At 42.7% G+C, this 21092-nt stretch overlaps 1 protein-coding gene across 3 annotated transcripts in view; it reads right to left on the bottom strand.

The window, feature by feature from the left end:
• The window catches only part of LOC124036642 (phospholipid-transporting ATPase ID-like), a 71588-nt gene that overhangs the window by 33186 nt on the left and 17310 nt on the right, over window positions 1–21092 (bottom strand). For 2 of the 3 annotated variants that reach the window (XM_046351463.1, XM_046351464.1), the window contains exons 4-5: window positions 16919–17032; window positions 3753–3851 (exon numbers count right to left, since the gene is read on the bottom strand). In XM_046351463.1, coding sequence (XP_046207419.1) covers window positions 3753–3851; window positions 16919–17032 — 213 coding nt within the window. The remainder of the gene's footprint in view (window positions 1–3752; window positions 3852–16918; window positions 17033–21092) is intronic. The other variant, XM_046351465.1, reaches the window with a different exon arrangement.

Below are 21092 nucleotides of genomic sequence, written 5' to 3'. Positions count from 1 at the left end.
AATCCCCATATTTTAATGAAGACAGCTTCTCCATCCTGGAGGGCAAAATCAACCATTTCCAGGCCCAGGGACATGTACTAGTCTGTGGCGACCTAAATGCCAGAACCGGACAAGAACCTGACACCCTCAGCACACAGGGGGACAAACACCTGCCTGGAGGTGACAGCATCCCCTCCCACATATGCCCCCCTAAGCACAACTATGACAACATAACCAACAAAAATGGGTCACAACTCCTGCAGCTTTGTCGCACGCTGGGTATGTACATAGTCAACGGTAGGCTTCGAGGAGACTCCTATGGTAGGTACACCTATAGCTCATCTCTTGGCAGTAGTACTGTAGACTACTTTATCACTGACCTCAACCCAGAATCTCTCAGAGCATTCACAGTCAGCCCACTGACACCCCTATCAGACCACAGCAAAATCACAGTCTACTTGAACAGAGCAATACTCAATCATGAGGCATCAAAGCCAAAGGAACTGAGTAACATTAAGAAATGCTATAGATGGAAGGAATGCAGTTTGGAAACCTACCAAAAAACAATTAGGCAACAACAAATTCAATCCCTTTTAGACAATTTCCTGGGTAAAACGTTCCACTGTAATAGTGAACGTGTAAACTTGGCAGTAGAAAATCTTAACAGTATATTTGACCTCTCAGCTTCCCTATCAAATCTAAAAATCTCAAATAGAAAACCGAAGAAAATTAACAATAATGACAAATGGTTTGATGAAGAATGCAAAAATCTAAGAAAGAAATTGAGAAACCTGTCCAACCAAAAACATAGAGACCCGGAAAACCTGAGTCTACGCCTTCACTATGGTGAATCACTAAAACAATACAGAAATACACTACGGAAAAAGAAGGAACAGCACATCAGAAATCAGCTCAATGCAATTGAAGAATCCATAGACTCTAACCACTTCTGGGAAAATTGGAAAACACTAAACAAACAACAACACGAAGAATTATCTATCCAAAATGGAGATGTTTGGGTAAACCACTTCTCCAATCTTTTTGGTTCTATAACAAAGAATAAAGAGCAAAAACATATACATGATCAAATACAGATCTTAGAATCAACTATTAAAGACTACCAGAACCCACTGGATTCTCCAATTACATTGAATGAGTTACAGGACAAAATAAAAACCCTCCAACCCAAAAAGGCCTGTGGTGTCGATGGTATCCTCAATGAAATGATCAAATATACAGACAACAAATTCCAATTGGCTATACTAAAACTCTTTAACATTATACTTAGCTCTGGCATCTTCCCCAATATTTGGAACCAAGGACTGATCACCCCAATCCACAAAAGTGGAGACAAATTTGACCCCAATAACTACCGTGGAATATGTGTCAACAGTAACCTTGGGAAAATCCTCTGCATTATTATTAACAGCAGACTCGTACATTTCCTCAATGAAAACAATGTACTGAGCAAATGTCAAATTGGCTTTTTACCAAATTACCGTACAACAGACCATGTATTCACCCTGAACACCCTAATTGACAACCAAACAAACCAAAACAAAGGCAAAGTCTTCTCATGCTTTGTTGATTTCAAAAAAGCCTTCGACTCAATCTGGCATGAGGGTCTGCTATACAAACTGATGGAAAGTGGTGTTGGGGGTAAAACATATGACATTATAAAATCCATGTACACAAACAACAAGTGTGCGGTTAAAATAGGCAAAAAACACACATTTCTTCACACAGGGTCGTGGGGTTAGACAGGGATGCAGCTTAAGCCCCACCCTCTTCAACATATATATCAACGAATTGGCGGGGGCACTAGAAAAGTCTGCAGCACCCGGCCTCCCCTGCTAGAATCCGAAGTCAAATGTCTGCTGTTTGCTGATGATCTGGTGCTTCTGTCACCAACCAAGGAGGGCCTACAGCAGCACCTAGATCTTATGCACAGATTCTGTCAGACCTGGGCCCTGACAGTAAATCTCAGTAAGACCAAAATAATGGTGTTCCAAAAAGGTCCAGTCACCAGGACCACAAATACAAATTCCATCTAGACACTGTTGCCCTAGAGCACACAAAAACTATACATACCTTGGCCTAAACATCAGCGCCACAGGTAACTTCCACAAAGCTGTGAACGATCTGAGAGACAAGGCAAGAAGGGCATTCTATGCCATCAAAAGAAACATAAATTTCAACATACCAATTAGGATTTGGCTACAAATACTTGAATCAGTCATAGAGCCCATTGCCCTTTATGGTTGTGAGGTCTGGGGTCCGCTCACCAACCAAGACTTCACAAAATGGGACAAACACCAAATTGAGACTCTGCACGCAGAATTCTGCAAAAATATCCTCCGTGTACAACGTAGAACACCAAATAATGCATGCAGAGCAGAATTAGACCGATACCCACTAATTATCAATATCCAGAAAAGAGCCATTAAATTCTACAACCACCTAAAAGGAAGCGATTCACAAACCTTCCATAACAAAGCCATCACCTACAGAGAGATGAACCTGGAGAAGAGTCCCCTAAGCAAGCTGGTCCTGGGGCTCTGTTCACAAACACACCCTACAGAGCCCCAGGACAACTGCACAATTAGACCCAACCAAATCATGAGAAAACAAAAAGATAATTACTTAACACATTGGAAAGAATTAACAAAAAAACAGAGCAAACTAGAATGCTATTTGGCCCTACACAGAGAGTACACAGCGGCAGAATACCTGACCACTGTGACTGACCCAAAATTAAGGAAAGCTTTGACTATGTACAGACTCAGTGAGCATAGCCTTGCTATTGAGAAAGGCCGCCGTAGGCAGACATGGCTCTCAAGAGAAGACAGGCTATGTGCTCACTGCCCACAAAATGAGGTGGAAACTGAGCTGCACTTCCTAACCTCCTGCCCAATGTATGACCATATTAGAGAGACATATTTCCCCCAGATCACACAGATCCACAAAGAATTCGAAAACAAATCCAATTTTGAAAAACTCCCATATCTACTGGGTGAAATTCCACAGTGTGCCATCACAGCAGCAAGATTTGTGACCTGTTGCCACGAGAAAAGGGCAACCAGTGAATAACAAACACCATTGTAAATACAACCCATATTTATGCTTATTTATTTTATCTTGTGTCCTTTAACTATTTGTACATTGTATATATATATATATAATATGACATTTGTAATGTCTTTACTGTTTTTAAACTTCTGTATGTGTAATGTTTACTGTTAATTTTTGTTGTTTTTCACTTTATATGTTGTCTACCTCACTTGCTTTGGCAATGTTAACACATGTTTCCCATGCCAATAAAGCCCTTGAATTGAATTGAATAGAATAGAAAGAGAGAGAGAGAGAGAGAGAGAGAGAGAGAGAGAGAGAGAGAGAGAGAGAGAGAGAGAGAGAGAGAGAGAGAGAGAGAGAGAGAGAGAGAGAGAGAGAGAGAGAGAGAGAGAGAGAGATGAAAAGGAAAAGCTAAGAAGATATCTGCTTGGGGCGGCAGGGTAGCCTAGTGGTTAGAGCATTGGACTAGTAACCGGAAGGTTGCAAGTTCAAATCCCTTGCTGACAAGGTACAAATCTGTCATTCTGCCCCTGAACAGGCAGTTGACCCACAGTTCCTAGGCCGTCATTGAAAATAAGAATTTGTTCTTAACTGACTTGCCTAATAAATACATAAATAAAAATTGGAATGGCGAAGGGCTGTGAAAGGTAAGGAGGATGGGCCATATGCAGGATCCTCTTATATGTATATGAATAACTCACTATGTCATCGGTGGCATCTTTAGCAGCAGTCACAGACAGCACCAGGACCAGAGGGACTACGGTCGTGAACCAGGACAGAGAGGAGATGGCAGGAATCACCTACACAACATTCAACAAACACTCAGGTAACATTTATACAACATTTCACATTAATATAACAGACACCCCCAAGATAGGGAGGAGATGGTGGTCGTGCAATTAGGAATTAGAATATTAGAATGATCATGAACCTTCTACTGATGGTATAAAGGGGCTGCAGGGTAGCCTAGTGGTTAGAGCGTTAGACTAGTAACCGAAAAGTTGCAAGATCGAATCCCCGAGCTGACAAGGTACAAATCTGTCGTTCTGCCCCTAAACAGGCAGTTAGCCCACTGTTCCTAGGCCGTCATTGAATATATGAATTTGTTCATAACTGACTTGCCTAGTAAAATAAAGGTAAAATTAAGGTCAGACATTTTGGTCGGTAAGTTGGTGTGCCATGGTTTGCCAATGCCTTGATAAGATTTTGTGTAAAATAATGAATTTGAAGAGTTGATCTTCCCTGTATGTTTGTTAGCTAGCCAGACAGTTTTAGAGGAATGATTCCATTAATTGTTCAAATTAACTGCCAATATTCCAACATTCCATTCAAACAATGTAGCCAATCCACAGCCAGACACTGTCTGACATCATGATGGGTCTTAGACAAGTTGTAAATGCAACAAGTACTGATATTGTATCATATAATAGCACTCACAGATTTCCAAGAAAACACAACATTTTGTCATTTATCGTCTGTTTACATATATTTTTAGAGGCTATTTATACACAACTTTTGTATAAAACCTGCTTAAACTGCATTTATAATTAAATGGCAAATTTTTAAAAATCTAATAAACAATATCTGATATAACAACTTTTATTTTCCTGCACAAGTCCAATCTGGATCCTGCCTCTACTGCCATTCATTCCAATTAGACTGGTTTGGATTTTTCCCTGACCAATATGGCTGACATTTCCAGCGCATTCTGGAACTTCAAATCAAATCCAATTTTTTGGGGTCACACACACACGTGTTTAGCAGATGTTATTGCATGTGTGGCAAAATGCTTGTGTTTCTAACTCCGGCAGTGCAGTAATATCTAACAATTTCACAACATACACATAAATCTAAGTAAATGAACAGAATTAAGAATTTATGGACAAGCAATGTCAGAGCAGCATAGAGACTCTGCTCTCTACTGGTTTCCACAGCTGTTTCTACTGTACATACTGTATGCTGTGATGAGATCTCTCTACTGGTCTCCACAGCTGTTTCTACTGTACATACTGTATGCTGTGATGAGATCTCTCTACTGGTCTCCACAGCTGTTTCTACTGTACATTCTGTATGCTGTGATGAGATCTCTCTACTGCTCTCCATAGCTGTTTCTACTGTACATACTGTATGCTGTGATGAGATCTCTCTACTGGTCTCCATAGCTGTTTCTACTGTACATACTGTATGCTGTGATGAGATCTCTCTACTGGTCTCCATAGCTGTTTCTACTGTACATACTGTATGCTGTGATCTCTCTACTGGTCTCCACAGCTGTTTCTACTGTACATACTGTATGCTGTGATCTCTCTACTGGTCTCCACAGCTGTTTCTACTGTACATACTGTATGCTGTGATGAGATCTCTCTACTGGTCTCCACAGCTGTTTCTACTGTACATACTGTATGCTGTGATGAGATCTCTCTACTGCTCTCCATAGCTGTTTCTACTGTACATACTGTATGCTGTGATGAGATCTCTCTACTGGTCTCCATAGCTGTTTCTACTGTACATACTGTATGCTGTGATGAGATCTCTCTACTGGTCTCCATAGCTGTTTCTACTGTACATACTGTATGCTGTGATGAGATATCTCTACTGATCTCCACAGCTGTTTCTACTGTACATACTGTATGCTGTGATGAGATCTCTCTACTGGTCTCCATAGCTGTTTCTACTGTACATACTGTATGCTGTGATGAGATCTCTCTACTGGTCTCCACAGCTGTTTCTACTGTACATACTGTATGCTGTGATGAGATCTCTCTACTGGTCTCCACAGCTGTTTCTACTGTACATACTGTATGCTGTGATGAGATCTCTCTACTGGTCTCCATAGCTGTTTCTACTGTACATACTGTATGCTGTGATGAGATCTCTCTACTGGTCTCCACAGCTGTTTCTACTGTACATACTGTATGCTGTGATGAGATCTCTCTACTGGTCTCCATAGCTGTTTCTACTGTACATACTGTATGCTGTGATGAGATCTCTCTACTGCTCTCCATAGCTGTTTCTACTGTACATACTGTATGCTGTGATCTCTCTACTGGTCTCCATAGCTGTTTCTACTGTACATACTGTATGCTGTGATCTCTCTACTGGTCTCCATAGCTGTTTCTACTGTACATACTGTATGCTGTGATCTCTCTACTGGTCTCCATAGCTGTTTCTACTGTACATACTGTATGCTGTGATCTCTCTACTGGTCTCCATAGCTGTTTCTACTGTACATACTGTATGCTGTGATCTCTCTACTGGTCTCCATAGCTGTTTCTACTGTACATACTGTATGCTGTGATGAGATCTCACTACTGGTCTCCATAGCTGTTTCTACTGTACATACTGTATGCTGTGATCTCTCTACTGGTCTCCATAGCTGTTTCTACTGTACATACTGTATGCTGTGATCTCTCTACTGGTCTCCATAGCTGTTTCTACTGTACATACTGTATGCTGTGATCTCTCTACTGGTCTCCATAGCTGTTTCTACTGTACATACTGTATGCTGTGATCTCTCTACTGGTCTCCATAGCTGTTTCTACTGTACATACTGTATGCTGTGATGAGATCTCTCTACGTCAGGTATTTTTCATTTAACCTTTATTTAACAAGTCAGTTAAGAACAAATTCTTATTTACAATGACAGCCTCCTCTTGCGGCCAAACCCAGACGACGCTGGGCCAATTTTGCTCCACCCTATGGGACTTCCAATCACAGCCAATTGTGATACAGCCTGGAATCGAACCAGGGTCTGTCATGACGCGTCTAACACTGGTGATGCAGTGCCTTAGACCACTGCGCCACTGAGGAGCCTGGTATGTTTTGTGTTGTTTGTAAACCTCTATACAACAATGAGCTAAGTTGCAAAGAGTCAACTTCCTCTCTCTCTTCCTCACTTCCTCAGTCACTGCACTTCATATCCTGTTTTCTTATTGGACTGATTGTAGTTTTACTGTGGAAATCTCATCTCCAACAAGGTCTGTCTCCAGCAGATACTGTACCTTCTCAGGACACAGACTCTGTGAGACATACGAGGACAGACAGGTCTAATGGTGTCCGAGAGGATGTAGTGTTACTGCCAACCAACAGCACGGGTGGTGAAATGACATGTAGAATTATTCACATCAAACATCGTTGATCTTACGCTTCATAAACCACAGCTATAGAATAACAGTGAAATTCTTACTACTGACAGTCCCAACAATGTAGAGAGAAAAATAAGAAATTATAGAAAAATAGAAGAATAACACGAGGAATAAATCCACAAATAAATCCACAATAATGAGGCTGTATACACAGGGTACCTGTACTGAGTAACTATAACACGGGGTACCTGTACTGAGTAACTATAACACGGGGTACCTGTACTGAGTAACTATAACACGGGGTACCTGTACTGAGTAACTATAACTAGGCTGTATACACAGGGTACCTGTACTGAGTAACTATAACTAGGCTGTATACACAGGGTACCAGTACTGAGTAACTATAACTAGGCTGTATACACGGGGTACCTGTACTGAGTAACTATAACTAGGCTGTATACACGGGGTACCTGTACTGAGTAACTATAACTAGGCTGTATACACGGGGTACCTGTACTGAGTAACTATAACTAGGCTGTATACACGGGGTACCTGTACTGAGTAACTATAACTAGGCTGTATACACGGGGTACCTGTACTGAGTAACTATAACTAGGCTGTATACACGGGGTACCTGTACTGAGTAACTATAACTAGGCTGTATACACGGGGTACCTGTACTGAGTAACTATAACTAGGCTGTATACACGGGGTACCAGTACTGAGTAACTATAACTAGGCTGTATACACGGGGTACCTGTACTGAGTAACTATAACTAGGCTGTATACACGGGGTACCTGTACTGAGTAACTATAACTAGGCTGTATACACGGGGTACCTGTACTGAGTAACTATAACTAGGCTGTATACACGGGGTACCTGTACTGAGTAACTATAACTAGGCTGTACTGACTATAACTAGGCTGGGTACCTGTACTGAGTAACTATAACTAGGCTGTATACACGGGGTACCAGTACTGAGTAACTATAACTAGGCTGTATACACGGGGTACCTGTACTGAGTAACTATAACTAGGCTGTATACACGGGGTACCTGTACTGAGTAACTATAACTAGGCTGTATACACGGGGTACCTGTACTGAGTAACTATAACTAGGCTGTATACACGGGGTACCAGTACTGAGTAACTATAACTAGGCTGTATACACGGGGTACCAGTACTGAGTAACTATAACTAGGCTGTATACACCTGGAGTACCAGTACTGAGTAACTATAACTAGGCTGTATACACGGGGTACCTGTACTGAGTAACTATAACTAGGCTGTATACACGGGGTACCAGTACTGAGTAACTATAACTAGGCTGTATACACGGGGTACCTGTACTGAGTAACTATAACTAGGCTGTATACACGGGGTACCAGTACTGAGTAACTATAACTAGGCTGTATACACGGGGTACCTGTACTGAGTAACTATAACTAGGCTGTATACACGGGGTACCAGTACTGAGTAACTATAACACGGGGTACCTGTACTGAGTAACTATAACTAGGCTGTATACACAGGGTACCTGTACTGAGTAACTATAACTAGGCTGTATACACGGGGTACCTGTACTGAGTAACTATAACTAGGCTGTATACACAGGGTACCTGTACTGAGTAACTATAACTAGGCTGTATACACGGGGTACCTGTACTGAGTAACTATAACTAGGCTGTATACACAGGGTACCTGTACTGAGTAACTATAACTAGGCTGTATACACGGGGTACCTGTACTGAGTAACTATAACTAGGCTGTATACACGGGGTACCTGTACTGAGTAACTATAACTAGGCTGTATACACGGGGTACCTGTACTGAGTAACTATAACACGGGGTACCTGTACTGAGTAACTATAACTAGGCTGTATACACGGGGTACCTGTACTGAGTAACTATAACTAGGCTGTATACACAGGGTACCTGTACTGAGTAACTATAACTAGGCTGTATACACGGGGTACCTGTACTGAGTAACTATAACTAGGCTGTATACACGGGGTACCTGTACTGAGTAACTATAACTAGGCTGTATACACGGGGTACCTGTACTGAGTAACTATAACTAGGCTGTATACACGGGGTACCTGTACTGAGTAACTATAACTAGGCTGTATACACGGGGTACCTGTACTGAGTAACTATAACACGGGGTACCTGTACTGAGTAACTATAACTAGGCTGTATACACGGGGTACCTGTACTGAGTAACTATAACACGGGGTACCTGTACTGAGTAACTATAACTAGGCTGTATACACGGGGTACCTGTACTGAGTAACTATAACACGGGGTACCTGTACTGAGTAACTATAACTAGGCTGTATACACGGGGTACCTGTACTGAGTAACTATAACACGGGGTACCTGTACTGAGTAACTATAACTAGGCTGTATACACGGGGTACCTGTACTGAGTAACTATAACACGGGGTACCTGTACTGAGTAACTATAACTAGGCTGTATACACGGGGTACCTGTACTGAGTAACTATAACTAGGCTGTATACACGGGGTACCTGTACTGAGTAACTATAACACGGGGTACCTGTACTGAGTAACTATAACTAGGCTGTATACACGGGGTACCTGTACTGAGTAACTATAACACGGGGTACCTGTACTGAGTAACTATAACTAGGCTGTATACACGGGGTACCTGTACTGAGTAACTATAACACGGGGTACCTGTACTGAGTAACTATAACTAGGCTGTATACACGGGGTACCTGTACTGAGTAACTATAACTAGGCTGTATACACGGGGTACCTGTACTGAGTAACTATAACTAGGCTGTATACACAGGGTACCTGTACTGAGTAACTATAACACGGGGTACCTGTACTGAGTAACTATAACACGGGGTACCTGTACTGAGTAACTATAACACGGGGTACCTGTACTGAGTAACTATAACACGGGGTACCTGTACTGAGTAACTATAACTAGGCTGTATACACGGGGTACCTGTACTGAGTAACTATAACTAGGCTGTATACACGGGGTACCTGTACTGAGTAACTATAACTAGGCTGTATACACCTGGGTACCTGTACTGAGTAACTATAACTAGGCTGTATACACGGGGTACCTGTACTGAGTAACTATAACTAGGCTGTATACACAGGGTACCTGTACTGAGTAACTATAACTAGGCTGTATACACGGGGTACCTGTACTGAGTAACTATAACTAGGCTGTATACACGGGGTACCTGTACTGAGTAACTATAACTAGGCTGTATACACAGGGTACCTGTACTGAGTAACTATAACTAGGCTGTATACACGGGGTACCTGTACTGAGTAACTATAACTAGGCTGTATACACTATAACTAGGGTATACACGTACCTGTACTGAGTAACTATAACTAGGCTGTATACACGGGGTACCTGTACTGAGTAACTATAACTAGGCTGTATACACGGGGTACCTGTACTGAGTAACTATAACTAGGCTGTATACACGGGTACCTGTACTGAGTAACTATAACTAGGCTGTATACACGGGGTACCTGTACTGAGTAACTATAACTAGGCTGTATACACGGGGTACCTGTACTGAGTAACTATAACTAGGCTGTATACACGGGGTACCTGTACTGAGTAACTATAACTAGGCTGTATACACGGGGTACCTGTACTGAGTAACTATAACTAGGCTGTATACACGGGTACCTGTACTGAGTAACTATAACTAGGCTGTATACACAGGGTACCTGTACTGAGTAACTATAACTAGGCTGTATACACGGGGTACCTGTACTGAGTAACTATAACTAGGCTGTATACACGGGGTACCAGTACTGAGTAACTATAACTAGGCTGTATACACGGGGTACCTGTACTGAGTAACTATAACTAGGCTGTATACACGGGGTACCTGTACTGAGTAACTATAACTAGGCTGTATACACGGGGTACCTGTACTGAGTAACTATAACTAGGCTGTATACACCTGGGGTACCTGTATACACGGGGTACCTGTACTGAGTAACTATAACTAGGCTGTATACACGGGGTACCTGTACTGAGTAACTATAACTAGGCTGTATACACGGGGTACCTGTACTGAGTAACTATAACTAGGCTGTATACACGGGGTACCTGTACTGAGTAACTATAACTAGGCTGTATACACAGGGTACCTGTACTGAGTAACTATAACTAGGCTGTATACACGGGGTACCTGTACTGAGTAACTATAACTAGGCTGTATACACAGGGTACCTGTACTGAGTAACTATAACTAGGCTGTATACACAGGGTACCTGTACTGAGTAACTATAACTAGGCTGTATACACGGGGTACCTGTACTGAGTAACTATAACTAGGCTGTATACACGGGGTACCTGTACTGAGTAACTATAACTAGGCTGTATACACGGGGTACCTGTACTGAGTAACTATAACTAGGCTGTATACACGGGGTACCTGTACTGAGTAACTATAACTAGGCTGTATACACGGGGTACCTGTACTGAGTAACTATAACTAGGCTGTATACACGGGGTACCTGTACTGAGTAACTATAACTAGGCTGTATACACGGGGTACCTGTACTGAGTAACTATAACTAGGCTGTATACACGGGGTACCTGTACTGAGTAACTATAACTAGGCTGTATACACGGGGTACCTGTACTGAGTAACTATAACTAGGCTGTATACACAGGGTACCTGTACTGAGTAACTATAACTAGGCTGTATACACAGGGTACCTGTACTGAGTAACTATAACTAGGCTGTATACACGGGGTACCTGTACTGAGTAACTATAACTAGGCTGTATACACGGGGTACCTGTACTGAGTAACTATAACTAGGCTGTATACACGGGGTACCTGTACTGAGTAACTATAACTAGGCTGTATACACGGGGTACCTGTACTGAGTAACTATAACTAGGCTGTATACACGGGGTACCTGTACTGAGTAACTATAACTAGGCTGTATACACGGGGTACCTGTACTGAGTAACTATAACTAGGCTGTATACACGGGGTACCTGTACTGAGTAACTATAACTAGGCTGTATACACGGGGTACCTGTACTGAGTAACTATAACTAGGCTGTATACACGGGGTACCTGTACTGAGTAACTATAACTAGGCTGTATACACGGGGTACCTGTACTGAGTAACTATAACTAGGCTGTATACACGGGGTACCTGTACTGAGTAACTATAACTAGGCTGTATACACGGGGTACCTGTACTGAGTAACTATAACTAGGCTGTATACACGGGGTACCAGTACTGAGTAACTATAACTAGGCTGTATACACGGGGTACCTGTACTGAGTAACTATAACTAGGCTGTATACACGGGGTACCTGTACTGAGTAATGATAACTAGGCTGTATACACGGGGTACCTGTACTGAGTAACTATAACTAGGCTGTATACACGGGGTACCTGTACTGAGTAACTATAACTAGGCTGTATACACAGGGTACCAGTACTAAGTAACTATAACACAGGGTAACAGTACTGAGTAACAATAACTAGGCTGTATACACAGGGTACCAGTACTAAGTAACTATAACACAGGGTAACAGTACTGAGTAACAATAACTAGGCTGTATACACAGGGTACCAGTACTGAGTAATGATAACTAGGCTGTATACATAGGGTAACAGTACTGAGTAATGATAACTAGGCTGTATACACAGGGTACCAGTACTGAGTAACAACAACTAGGCTGTATACACAGGGTACCAGTACTGAGTAATGATAACTAGGCTGTATACACAGGGTACCAGTACTGAGTAATGATAACTAGGCTGTATACACAGGGTACCAGTACTGAGTAACAACAACTAGGCTGTATACACAGGGTACCAGTACTGAGTAACAACAACTAGGCTGTATACACAGGGTACCAGTACTGAGTAACAACAACTAGGCTGTATACACAGGGTACCAGTACTGAGTAACAACAACTATGCTGTATACACAGGGTACCAGTACTGAGTAACTACAAATAGGCTGTATACACAGGGTACCAGTACTGAGTAACAATAACTAGGCTGTATACACAGGGTACCAGTACTGAGTAATAATAACTAGGCTGTATACACAGGGTACCAGTACTGAGTAACAACAACTAGGCTGTATACACAGGGTACCAGTACTGAGTAACTATAAATAGGCTGTATACACAGGATACCAGTACTGAGTAATGATAACTATGCTGTATACACGGGGTACCAGTACTGAGTAACAATAACTAGGCTGTATACACAGGGTACCAGTACTGAGTAACTATAACTAGGCTGTATACACGGGGTACCAGTACCGAGCAGATGTGTTGTGGTATGAGGTCATTGAAGTAGATATGTACATATAGGTAGGGATGAAGTGACTAGGCAACAGATAATATACATTAACAGCAGCTAATGGGATGAGTCAAGAGTTATTGCAACAAGTATCCATGCAGAAAGTCTGGGTAGCTATTGGTTAACTATTTAAATAACTATTTATGGCTTAGTTTTAGAAGCTGTTCAGGCTCCAGACTTGGTGAAACGGTATCCCTTGCCGTGTGGTAGAAGAGAAAAGATGACTTGGGTGGCTGGAGTCTTTGACAATGTTTAGGCCCTTCCTCTGACACCACCTTGGTATAGAGGTCCTGGATGGCAGGGAGCTTGGCCCCAGTGATGGTAGTGCGTACTGGGCCGTACGTACTACCCTTTGTAGCGCCTTGTGGTCAGATGCCAAGCAGTTGCCATACCAAGCGGTGATGCGGCCAGTCAAGATGCTCTCAGTGGTGCAGCTGTTGAAGGTTTTGAGGATCTGAGGGCCCATGACAAATATGTTCAGGCTCCTGAAAGGGAAGAGGTGTTGTCGTGCTCTCTTCACGAATGTGTTGAAGTGTGTGGACCATGACAATTCCTTAGTGATGTGGACACCGAGGAACTTGAATCTCTCGACCTGCTACACTATAGCCCCATCGATGTGGATGTGAGCATGCTTGGCTCTCCATTTCCTGTTGTTCACGATCAGCTCTTTTGTCTTGCTAACATTGAGGTAGAAGTTGTTGTCCTGGAACCACACAGCCAGGTCTATGACCTCCTCCCTGTAGGCTATCTCATCATTGTCGGTGATCAGGCCTACCACTGTTCTGTCATCAGCAAACTTAATGATGGAGTTAGAGTCGTGTGAGGCCACACAGTTGTGGGTGAACAGGGAGTACAGGAGGGGACTAAGCATACACCCGTGAAGGGCCCCCATGTTGAGGATCAGCGTGACAGATGTGTTGTTGCCTACTCTCACCACCTGGGGGCGGCCCGTCAGGAAGTCCAGGATCCAGTTGCAGTCCCAGGGTTCTGAGCTTAGTGATGAACTTGGAGGGCACTATGGTGTTGAATGCTGAGCTATAGTCAATGAACAGCCTTCTTGCATAGGCATTCCTTTTGTTCATGTAGGAAAGGGCAGTGCAATAGAGATTGTGTCATCTGTGGATCTGTTGGGGCGGTATGCGAATTGAAGTGGGTCTAGTCATTCGGAACAGATGGTGCACTCATGAATGGTTCAGTGTTGCTAGCCTTGATGCGAGCATAGAAAGTATTTAGCTCACCTGATAGGCTCGCATCCCTGGACAGCTCATGGCTGAGGTTACCAATGTAGTCCGTGATAGTTTGCAAGCCCTGCCACATCCAACAAGTGTCAGAGCCAATGTAGTAGGATTCTATTTTGATCCTGTATTGACGCTTTCCCTGTTTGATGGCTCGACGGAGGGTGTAGCGGGATTTCTCATAAGAGTCAGGATTAGTGTCCCGCTCTTTGAATGAGGCACCTCTAGCCTTTAGCTCAGTGCAGATGTTGACTGTAATCCATGGCTTCTGGTTGGGATATGTATGTAAATAAAATCAAATTTTATTTGTCACATACACATGGTTAGCAGATGTTAATGCGAGTATAGCGAAATGCTTGTGCTTCTAGTTCCGACAATGCATTAATAACCAACGAGTAATCTAACTAACAATTCCAAAACTACTACCTTATACACACACAAGTGTAAAGGGATAAAGAATATGGTCAATGTGGGGACGACGGCGTCGATGCAATTATTTATGAAGCCAGTGACTGTGGTAAACTCCTCAATGCCATCAGATGAATCCCGGGAACATATTCCAGTCTGTGATAGCAGAACAGTCCTGTAGCTTAGCATCCGCTTCATCGGACCATTTCTGTATTGAGCGTGTCCTGGGTACTTCCTGTTTGAGTTTTTGCTTGTAAGCAGGAATCAGGAGGATGAGAGTTATGGTCATATTTGCCAAATGGAGGGCGAGGGAGAGCTTTGTAAGTGTCTCTGTGTGTAGACTATAGGTGATCTAGAGTGTTTTTGCCTCTGCACAGGAGATTTGCTGGTAGAAATTATGTAAACACGGATTTCAAATTTCCTGGATTAAAGTCCCCGGCCACTAGGAGCGCTGCCTTGGGATGAGCATTTTCTTGTTTGCTTATGGCCCTCTACAGCTTGTTGAGTGTGGTCTTAGTGCTCTTGGTCTGTGGTCTCTTGGTAAATAGTATGGTCAACAGCTTATCATGAGGTATTCTAACTCAGGAGAGCAGGACCTCCAGACTTCCTTCCTTAATCTTAGAGATTGCGCACCAGCTGTTGTTAACAAAGAGACACACGCCTCCTCTTGTGAGCTTCCCCGAAATTGCTGTTCTGTCCTGCCGATGTATAGAAACACCAGTTCGATTTATATTTACCATGTCCTTGTTCAGCCACGACTTGGAGAAATATAGGATATAACAGTTCTTCAGATCACGTTGATAGGATAGTCTCGAATGGAGATCATCCAGTTTATTCTCCAGTGGTTGCACGTTCGCCAGTAGAACGGTGGTTTATCCACTCTCCGACGTAGTCTCGTTAAGTATCCTGCACGTCGGTCTCTATAACACCATCTCCTCCTTCTTCGAGTGTCGGGATTTGAGTCTGTCTTTTGTGTCCGAAGCATTGAAGTAGAAGTCCTCGTCCAAACCGAGGTTAGTGATAGTTATTATCAATATTATTATTATCATTACTATGATGTCCAAAAGCTCTTTCCGGTCATAGGAAACAACGTTATGCTTGAAAAAAGTTGATATCAGCACAAAAGAAAATACACAAAATAGCACAATTGGTCATGAGCCTGTACTACTGCTGTTATTCCCTCCAGCGCCATTCTAGAAACTAGGTACTAGCTAGTGTGTACTAACTAGCTGCACAAGCAACAGTGGTTAACATAACATAATAATGGCGCCAACAGTTGTTTCCTTCTCACCAAGATGCTTGCCTATTGTCCTGTAGCCCACCCCAGACTCTTGCAGGTCTACAATTTTATCCCTGGTGTCCTTACACAGCTCTCTGGTCTTGGCCATTGTGGAGAGAAGGGAGTCTGTTTGATTGAGTGTGTGGACAGGTGTCTTTTATACATGTAACGAGTTCAAACAGGTGCAGTTAATACAGGTGGAGAACAAGAGGGATTCTTAAAGAAAAACGAACAGGTCTGTGAGAGCCGGAATTCTTACTGGTTGGTAGGTGATCAAATACTTATGTCATGCAATAAAATGCAAATTAATTACTTAAATATCATACAATGTGATTTTCTGGATTTTTTGCTTTAGATTCCGTCTCTCACAGTTGAAGTGTACCTATGATACAAATTACAGACCTCTCCATGCTTTGTAAGTAAGGAAAACCTGCAAAATCGGAGGTGTATCAAATACTTGTTCTCCCCACCATATGTGCATATGTGTGCGTCTGTTCCACTCACTTGGAGTAGCAGCAGAATGAGGAAGTAAGCGTTGGCTATTCTCTGGAACTGTTCGAAGAGGTTGAGGGGCAGGAAGGTGAACGCGTTGTATTTGGACGTCTTAATGGCATTGGTCTGGGGGAGGGAGGGAGGGGAGGGGGAGGGAGGGAGGGAGGGAGGGAGGGAGGGAGGGAGGGAGGGAGGGAGGGAGGGGGGAGGGAGGGGAGGGAGGGAGGGAGGGGGGAGAGAGGGAGGGTAGGGTAGGGTAGGGGAGGGGGGTAGGGTAGGGGAGGGAGGGAGGGAGGGAGGGAGGGAGGGAGGGAGGGAGGGAGGGAGGGGAGGGAGGGAGGGAGGGAGGGAGGGAGGGAGGGAGGGAGGGAGGGAGGGGGAGGGAGGGAGGGAGGGAGGGAGGGAGGGAGGGAGGGAGGGAGGGAGGGAGGGAGGGGAGGGAGGGGGGAGAGGGGAGGGAGGGAGGGACATAGAAAAAGAGAGAAAGTGTGTGAGTAAAAAAATAACATGATTTTAGAGAACACCATACATAGAGAAGCCAATGAGAACCCATACATTGAGAAGCCAATGAGAACCCATACATTGAGAAGCCAATGAGAACCCATACATTGAGAAGCTAATGAGAACCCATACATTGAGAAGCCAATGAGAACCCATACATTGAGAAGCCAATGAGAACCCATACATTGAGAAGCCAATGAGAACCCATACATTGAGTAGCCAATGAGAACCCAATCATTGAGAAGCCAATGAGAACTCATACAAACATGTTCTCTGAGTCAACTTCCCCATAGCTCTGTCTCTGCCTGGCCTGATGGCAGATCAGTGCTGCTGATAGTGTCTGCTAAATGACTTAAATGTAAATGTAAATGTAATTAGCCTAACTCAATCAAGGTTAAATAAGGGACACATTTCTACACTGAGATAGGAGGAAATGAAACCAACATGTTTTCCAACTGAGCAATGTGCAAGACAAGATGATACAATACAATACAAGATGACACAAAACAAGACGATACAAGACCTAGATGAGACAATATAATATAATCCAATAGACGACAAGACAAGATGATACAATACAATACAAGATGATACAAGACAAGACGAAACAATATAATATAATCCAATAGAAGACAAGACAAGATGATACAATACAATACAAGATGATACAAGACAAGACGAAACAATATAATATAATCCAATAGAAGACAAGACAAGATGATACAATACAATACAAGATGATACAAGACAAGACGAAACAATATAATATAATCCAATAGAAGACAAGACCATTTAATGTAAGACAATAGAAGATAAGATAATAGCAAATAAGACAATAAAAGGCAATACAATAGAAGACACGACGATAGAAGATAGGACAATAGAAGACAAGGCAATACAATAGAAGACACAACGATAGAAGATAGGACAATAGAAGACAAGACAATACAATAGAAGACACGACGATAGAAGACAGGACAATAGAAGACAAGGCAATACAATAGAAGACACAACGATAGAAGATAGGACAATAGAAGACAAGGCAATTCAATAGAAGACACGACGATAGAAGACAGGACAATAGAAGACAAGGCAATACAATAGAAGACACGACGATAGAAGATAGGACAATAGAAGACAAGGCAATACAATAGAAGACACAACGATAGAAGATAGGACAATAGAAGACAAGGCAATACAATAGAAGACACGACGATAGAAGACAGGACAATAGAAGACAAGGCAATACAATAGAAGACACGACGATAGAAGATAGGACAATATTAGACAAGGCAATACAATAGAAGACACAACGATAGAAGATAGGACAATAGAAGACAAGGCAATACAATAGAAGACACAACGATAGAAGATATGACAATAGAAGACAAGGCAATACAATAGAAGACACGACGATAGAAGACAGGACAATAGAAGACAAGGCAATACAATAGAAGACACGACAAAGATAGGACAATATTAGACAAGGCAATACAATAGAAGACACAACGATAGAAGATAGGACAATAGAAGACAAGGCAATACAATAGAAGACACAACGATAGAAGATAGGACAATAGAAGACAAGACAATACAATAGAAGACACGACAATAGAAGATAGGACAATAGAAGACAAGGCAATACAATAGAAGACACAACGATAGAAGATAGGACAATAGAAGACAAGACAATACAATAGAAGACAAGACAATACAATAGAAGACACGACGATAGAAGATAGGACAATAGAAGACAAGACAATACAATAGAAGACAATATACTAGAAGACAATATAATACATAACAATAGAATATAAGACAATACAATAGAAGACACGACAATAGAATACACTATAATACAATACAAGACAAGACAATATAAGATGAGACAATAGATGACAAGACAATATAAGATGAGACAATAGATGACAAGACAATATAAGATGAGACAATAGATGACAAGACAATATAAGATGAGACAATAGATGACAAGACAATATAAGATGAGACAAGACATTACAAGTGAAACGAATATAAGACACTGGAAGACAAGGCAATAGAAGACAAGAGCGGTTTGGTTTGCAAGCGCCTACTTCCTCTGGGGGCGGCATGGGATTTATTTAAGATACTCTTTGATGAGGCAGTGTTTCAGACGATGGGCCGGGACCCCGCTGTCTGAAAGATATTTAAATGAGAACCGGTAATGACATCACGTTAGGAGCTGTGTGTGTGTGTGTGTGTGTGTGTGTGTGTGTGTGTGTGTGTGTGTGTGTGTGTGTGTGTGTGTGTGTGTGTGTGTGTGTGTGTGTGTGTGTGTGTGTGTGTGTGTGTGTGCGTGCGTGCGTGCGTGCGTGCGTGCGTGTGTGCGTGCGTGCGTGCGTGCGTGCGTGCGTGCGTGCGTGCGTGCGTGCGTGCGTGCGTGCGTGTGTGTGTGTGTGTGTAAGAGAGTGAGCCTCCTTGATTTCAGTCTGGTTTAAACGGTGGACTACTTTGGATCGCTGCACACTTAGAAAGAAAAGGTGACATCAGACATCTAAAAGAGTTCTTTGGCTGTCCCCATAGGAGAACCCTTTGGAGAACACTTTTTGGTTCCAGGTAGAACCTTTTTGAGTTCCATGTAAATCCAGATGGTTCTACATGGAACCAAAAAGGGTTCTCCTATTTGGGACACCCAAAAAACCCTTTTGGGAAGAGTGTACTTTCCAACAGGCAGCGTTTAGTTTAATTCCATTAGAAGCTAACATCTCAGAGGTCAGGGACTTGTGGTGCTGGCTACAATCCTAGAAGAACATACATAGAAGAACTGGATGTTTATATTACTCTGGTCTCGAAACTCAAGAGTTGTTCCCTAAACAAGAGAGATCTTGGAGAATAAAAACTTGGGAATGGGATGGGATGGGATGGGATGGGAGAGGAGAGGAGAGGAGGAGAGGAGAGGAGAGGAGAGGAGAGGAGAGAGAGAGAGAGAGAGAGAGAGAGAGAGAGAGAGAGAGAGAGAGAGAGAGAGAGAGGAGGGACAGCTAGCTGTAGAGGGTTGATCTCAGTAGTAAACTAAAGTGTGGTTATAATATGAATGTAATCTGAAACTCCTCAGTAGATGTCTGAAACAACGTCCTGTCCACTCAGATCTTTGAACACAGTAAAACCATCTGTTTCTATGTTTACGTGAGGTCCACTCAACATGCTGTTTCCTGTGTAATGACCCATGTGAAATACAGGAAGTGCTTGACATGTCCCCATGCTGTTTCCTATATTACTCCCATGTAATGTTTCCCCTCTCCTGTAGTAATAGTATAGTATAATATAATAGTGTAACTACTAAACCAGACCAGACCACCAGACACTATGACCCCTGGCCGGGAGCCAGCCACATGACAATAACCAGACAGTAATATATATAGTCTGGTCCCAGGGACTGATCTATACTTAGTAACTGTGAGATATATAGTCTGGTCCCAGGGGACTGATCTATACTCAGAACAGTAATATATATAGTCTGGTCCCAGGGACTGATCTATACTCAGTACTGTAACATGTATAGTCTGGTCCCAGGGGACTGATCTATACTCAGTACTGTGAGATATATAGTCTGGTCCCAGGGGACTGATCTATACTCAGTACAAAAAGCCTACCCAAACACACATGCACACACACACAAACCAGGATGGTGAAACATACGTTTTAC

The sequence above is a fragment of the Oncorhynchus gorbuscha genome, linkage group LG05 (genome assembly GCF_021184085.1).
Source record: "Oncorhynchus gorbuscha isolate QuinsamMale2020 ecotype Even-year linkage group LG05, OgorEven_v1.0, whole genome shotgun sequence".
In the NCBI taxonomy this organism is placed as follows: domain Eukaryota; kingdom Metazoa; phylum Chordata; class Actinopteri; order Salmoniformes; family Salmonidae; genus Oncorhynchus; species Oncorhynchus gorbuscha.
This window is presented reverse-complemented; position numbering and strand designations above follow the sequence as displayed.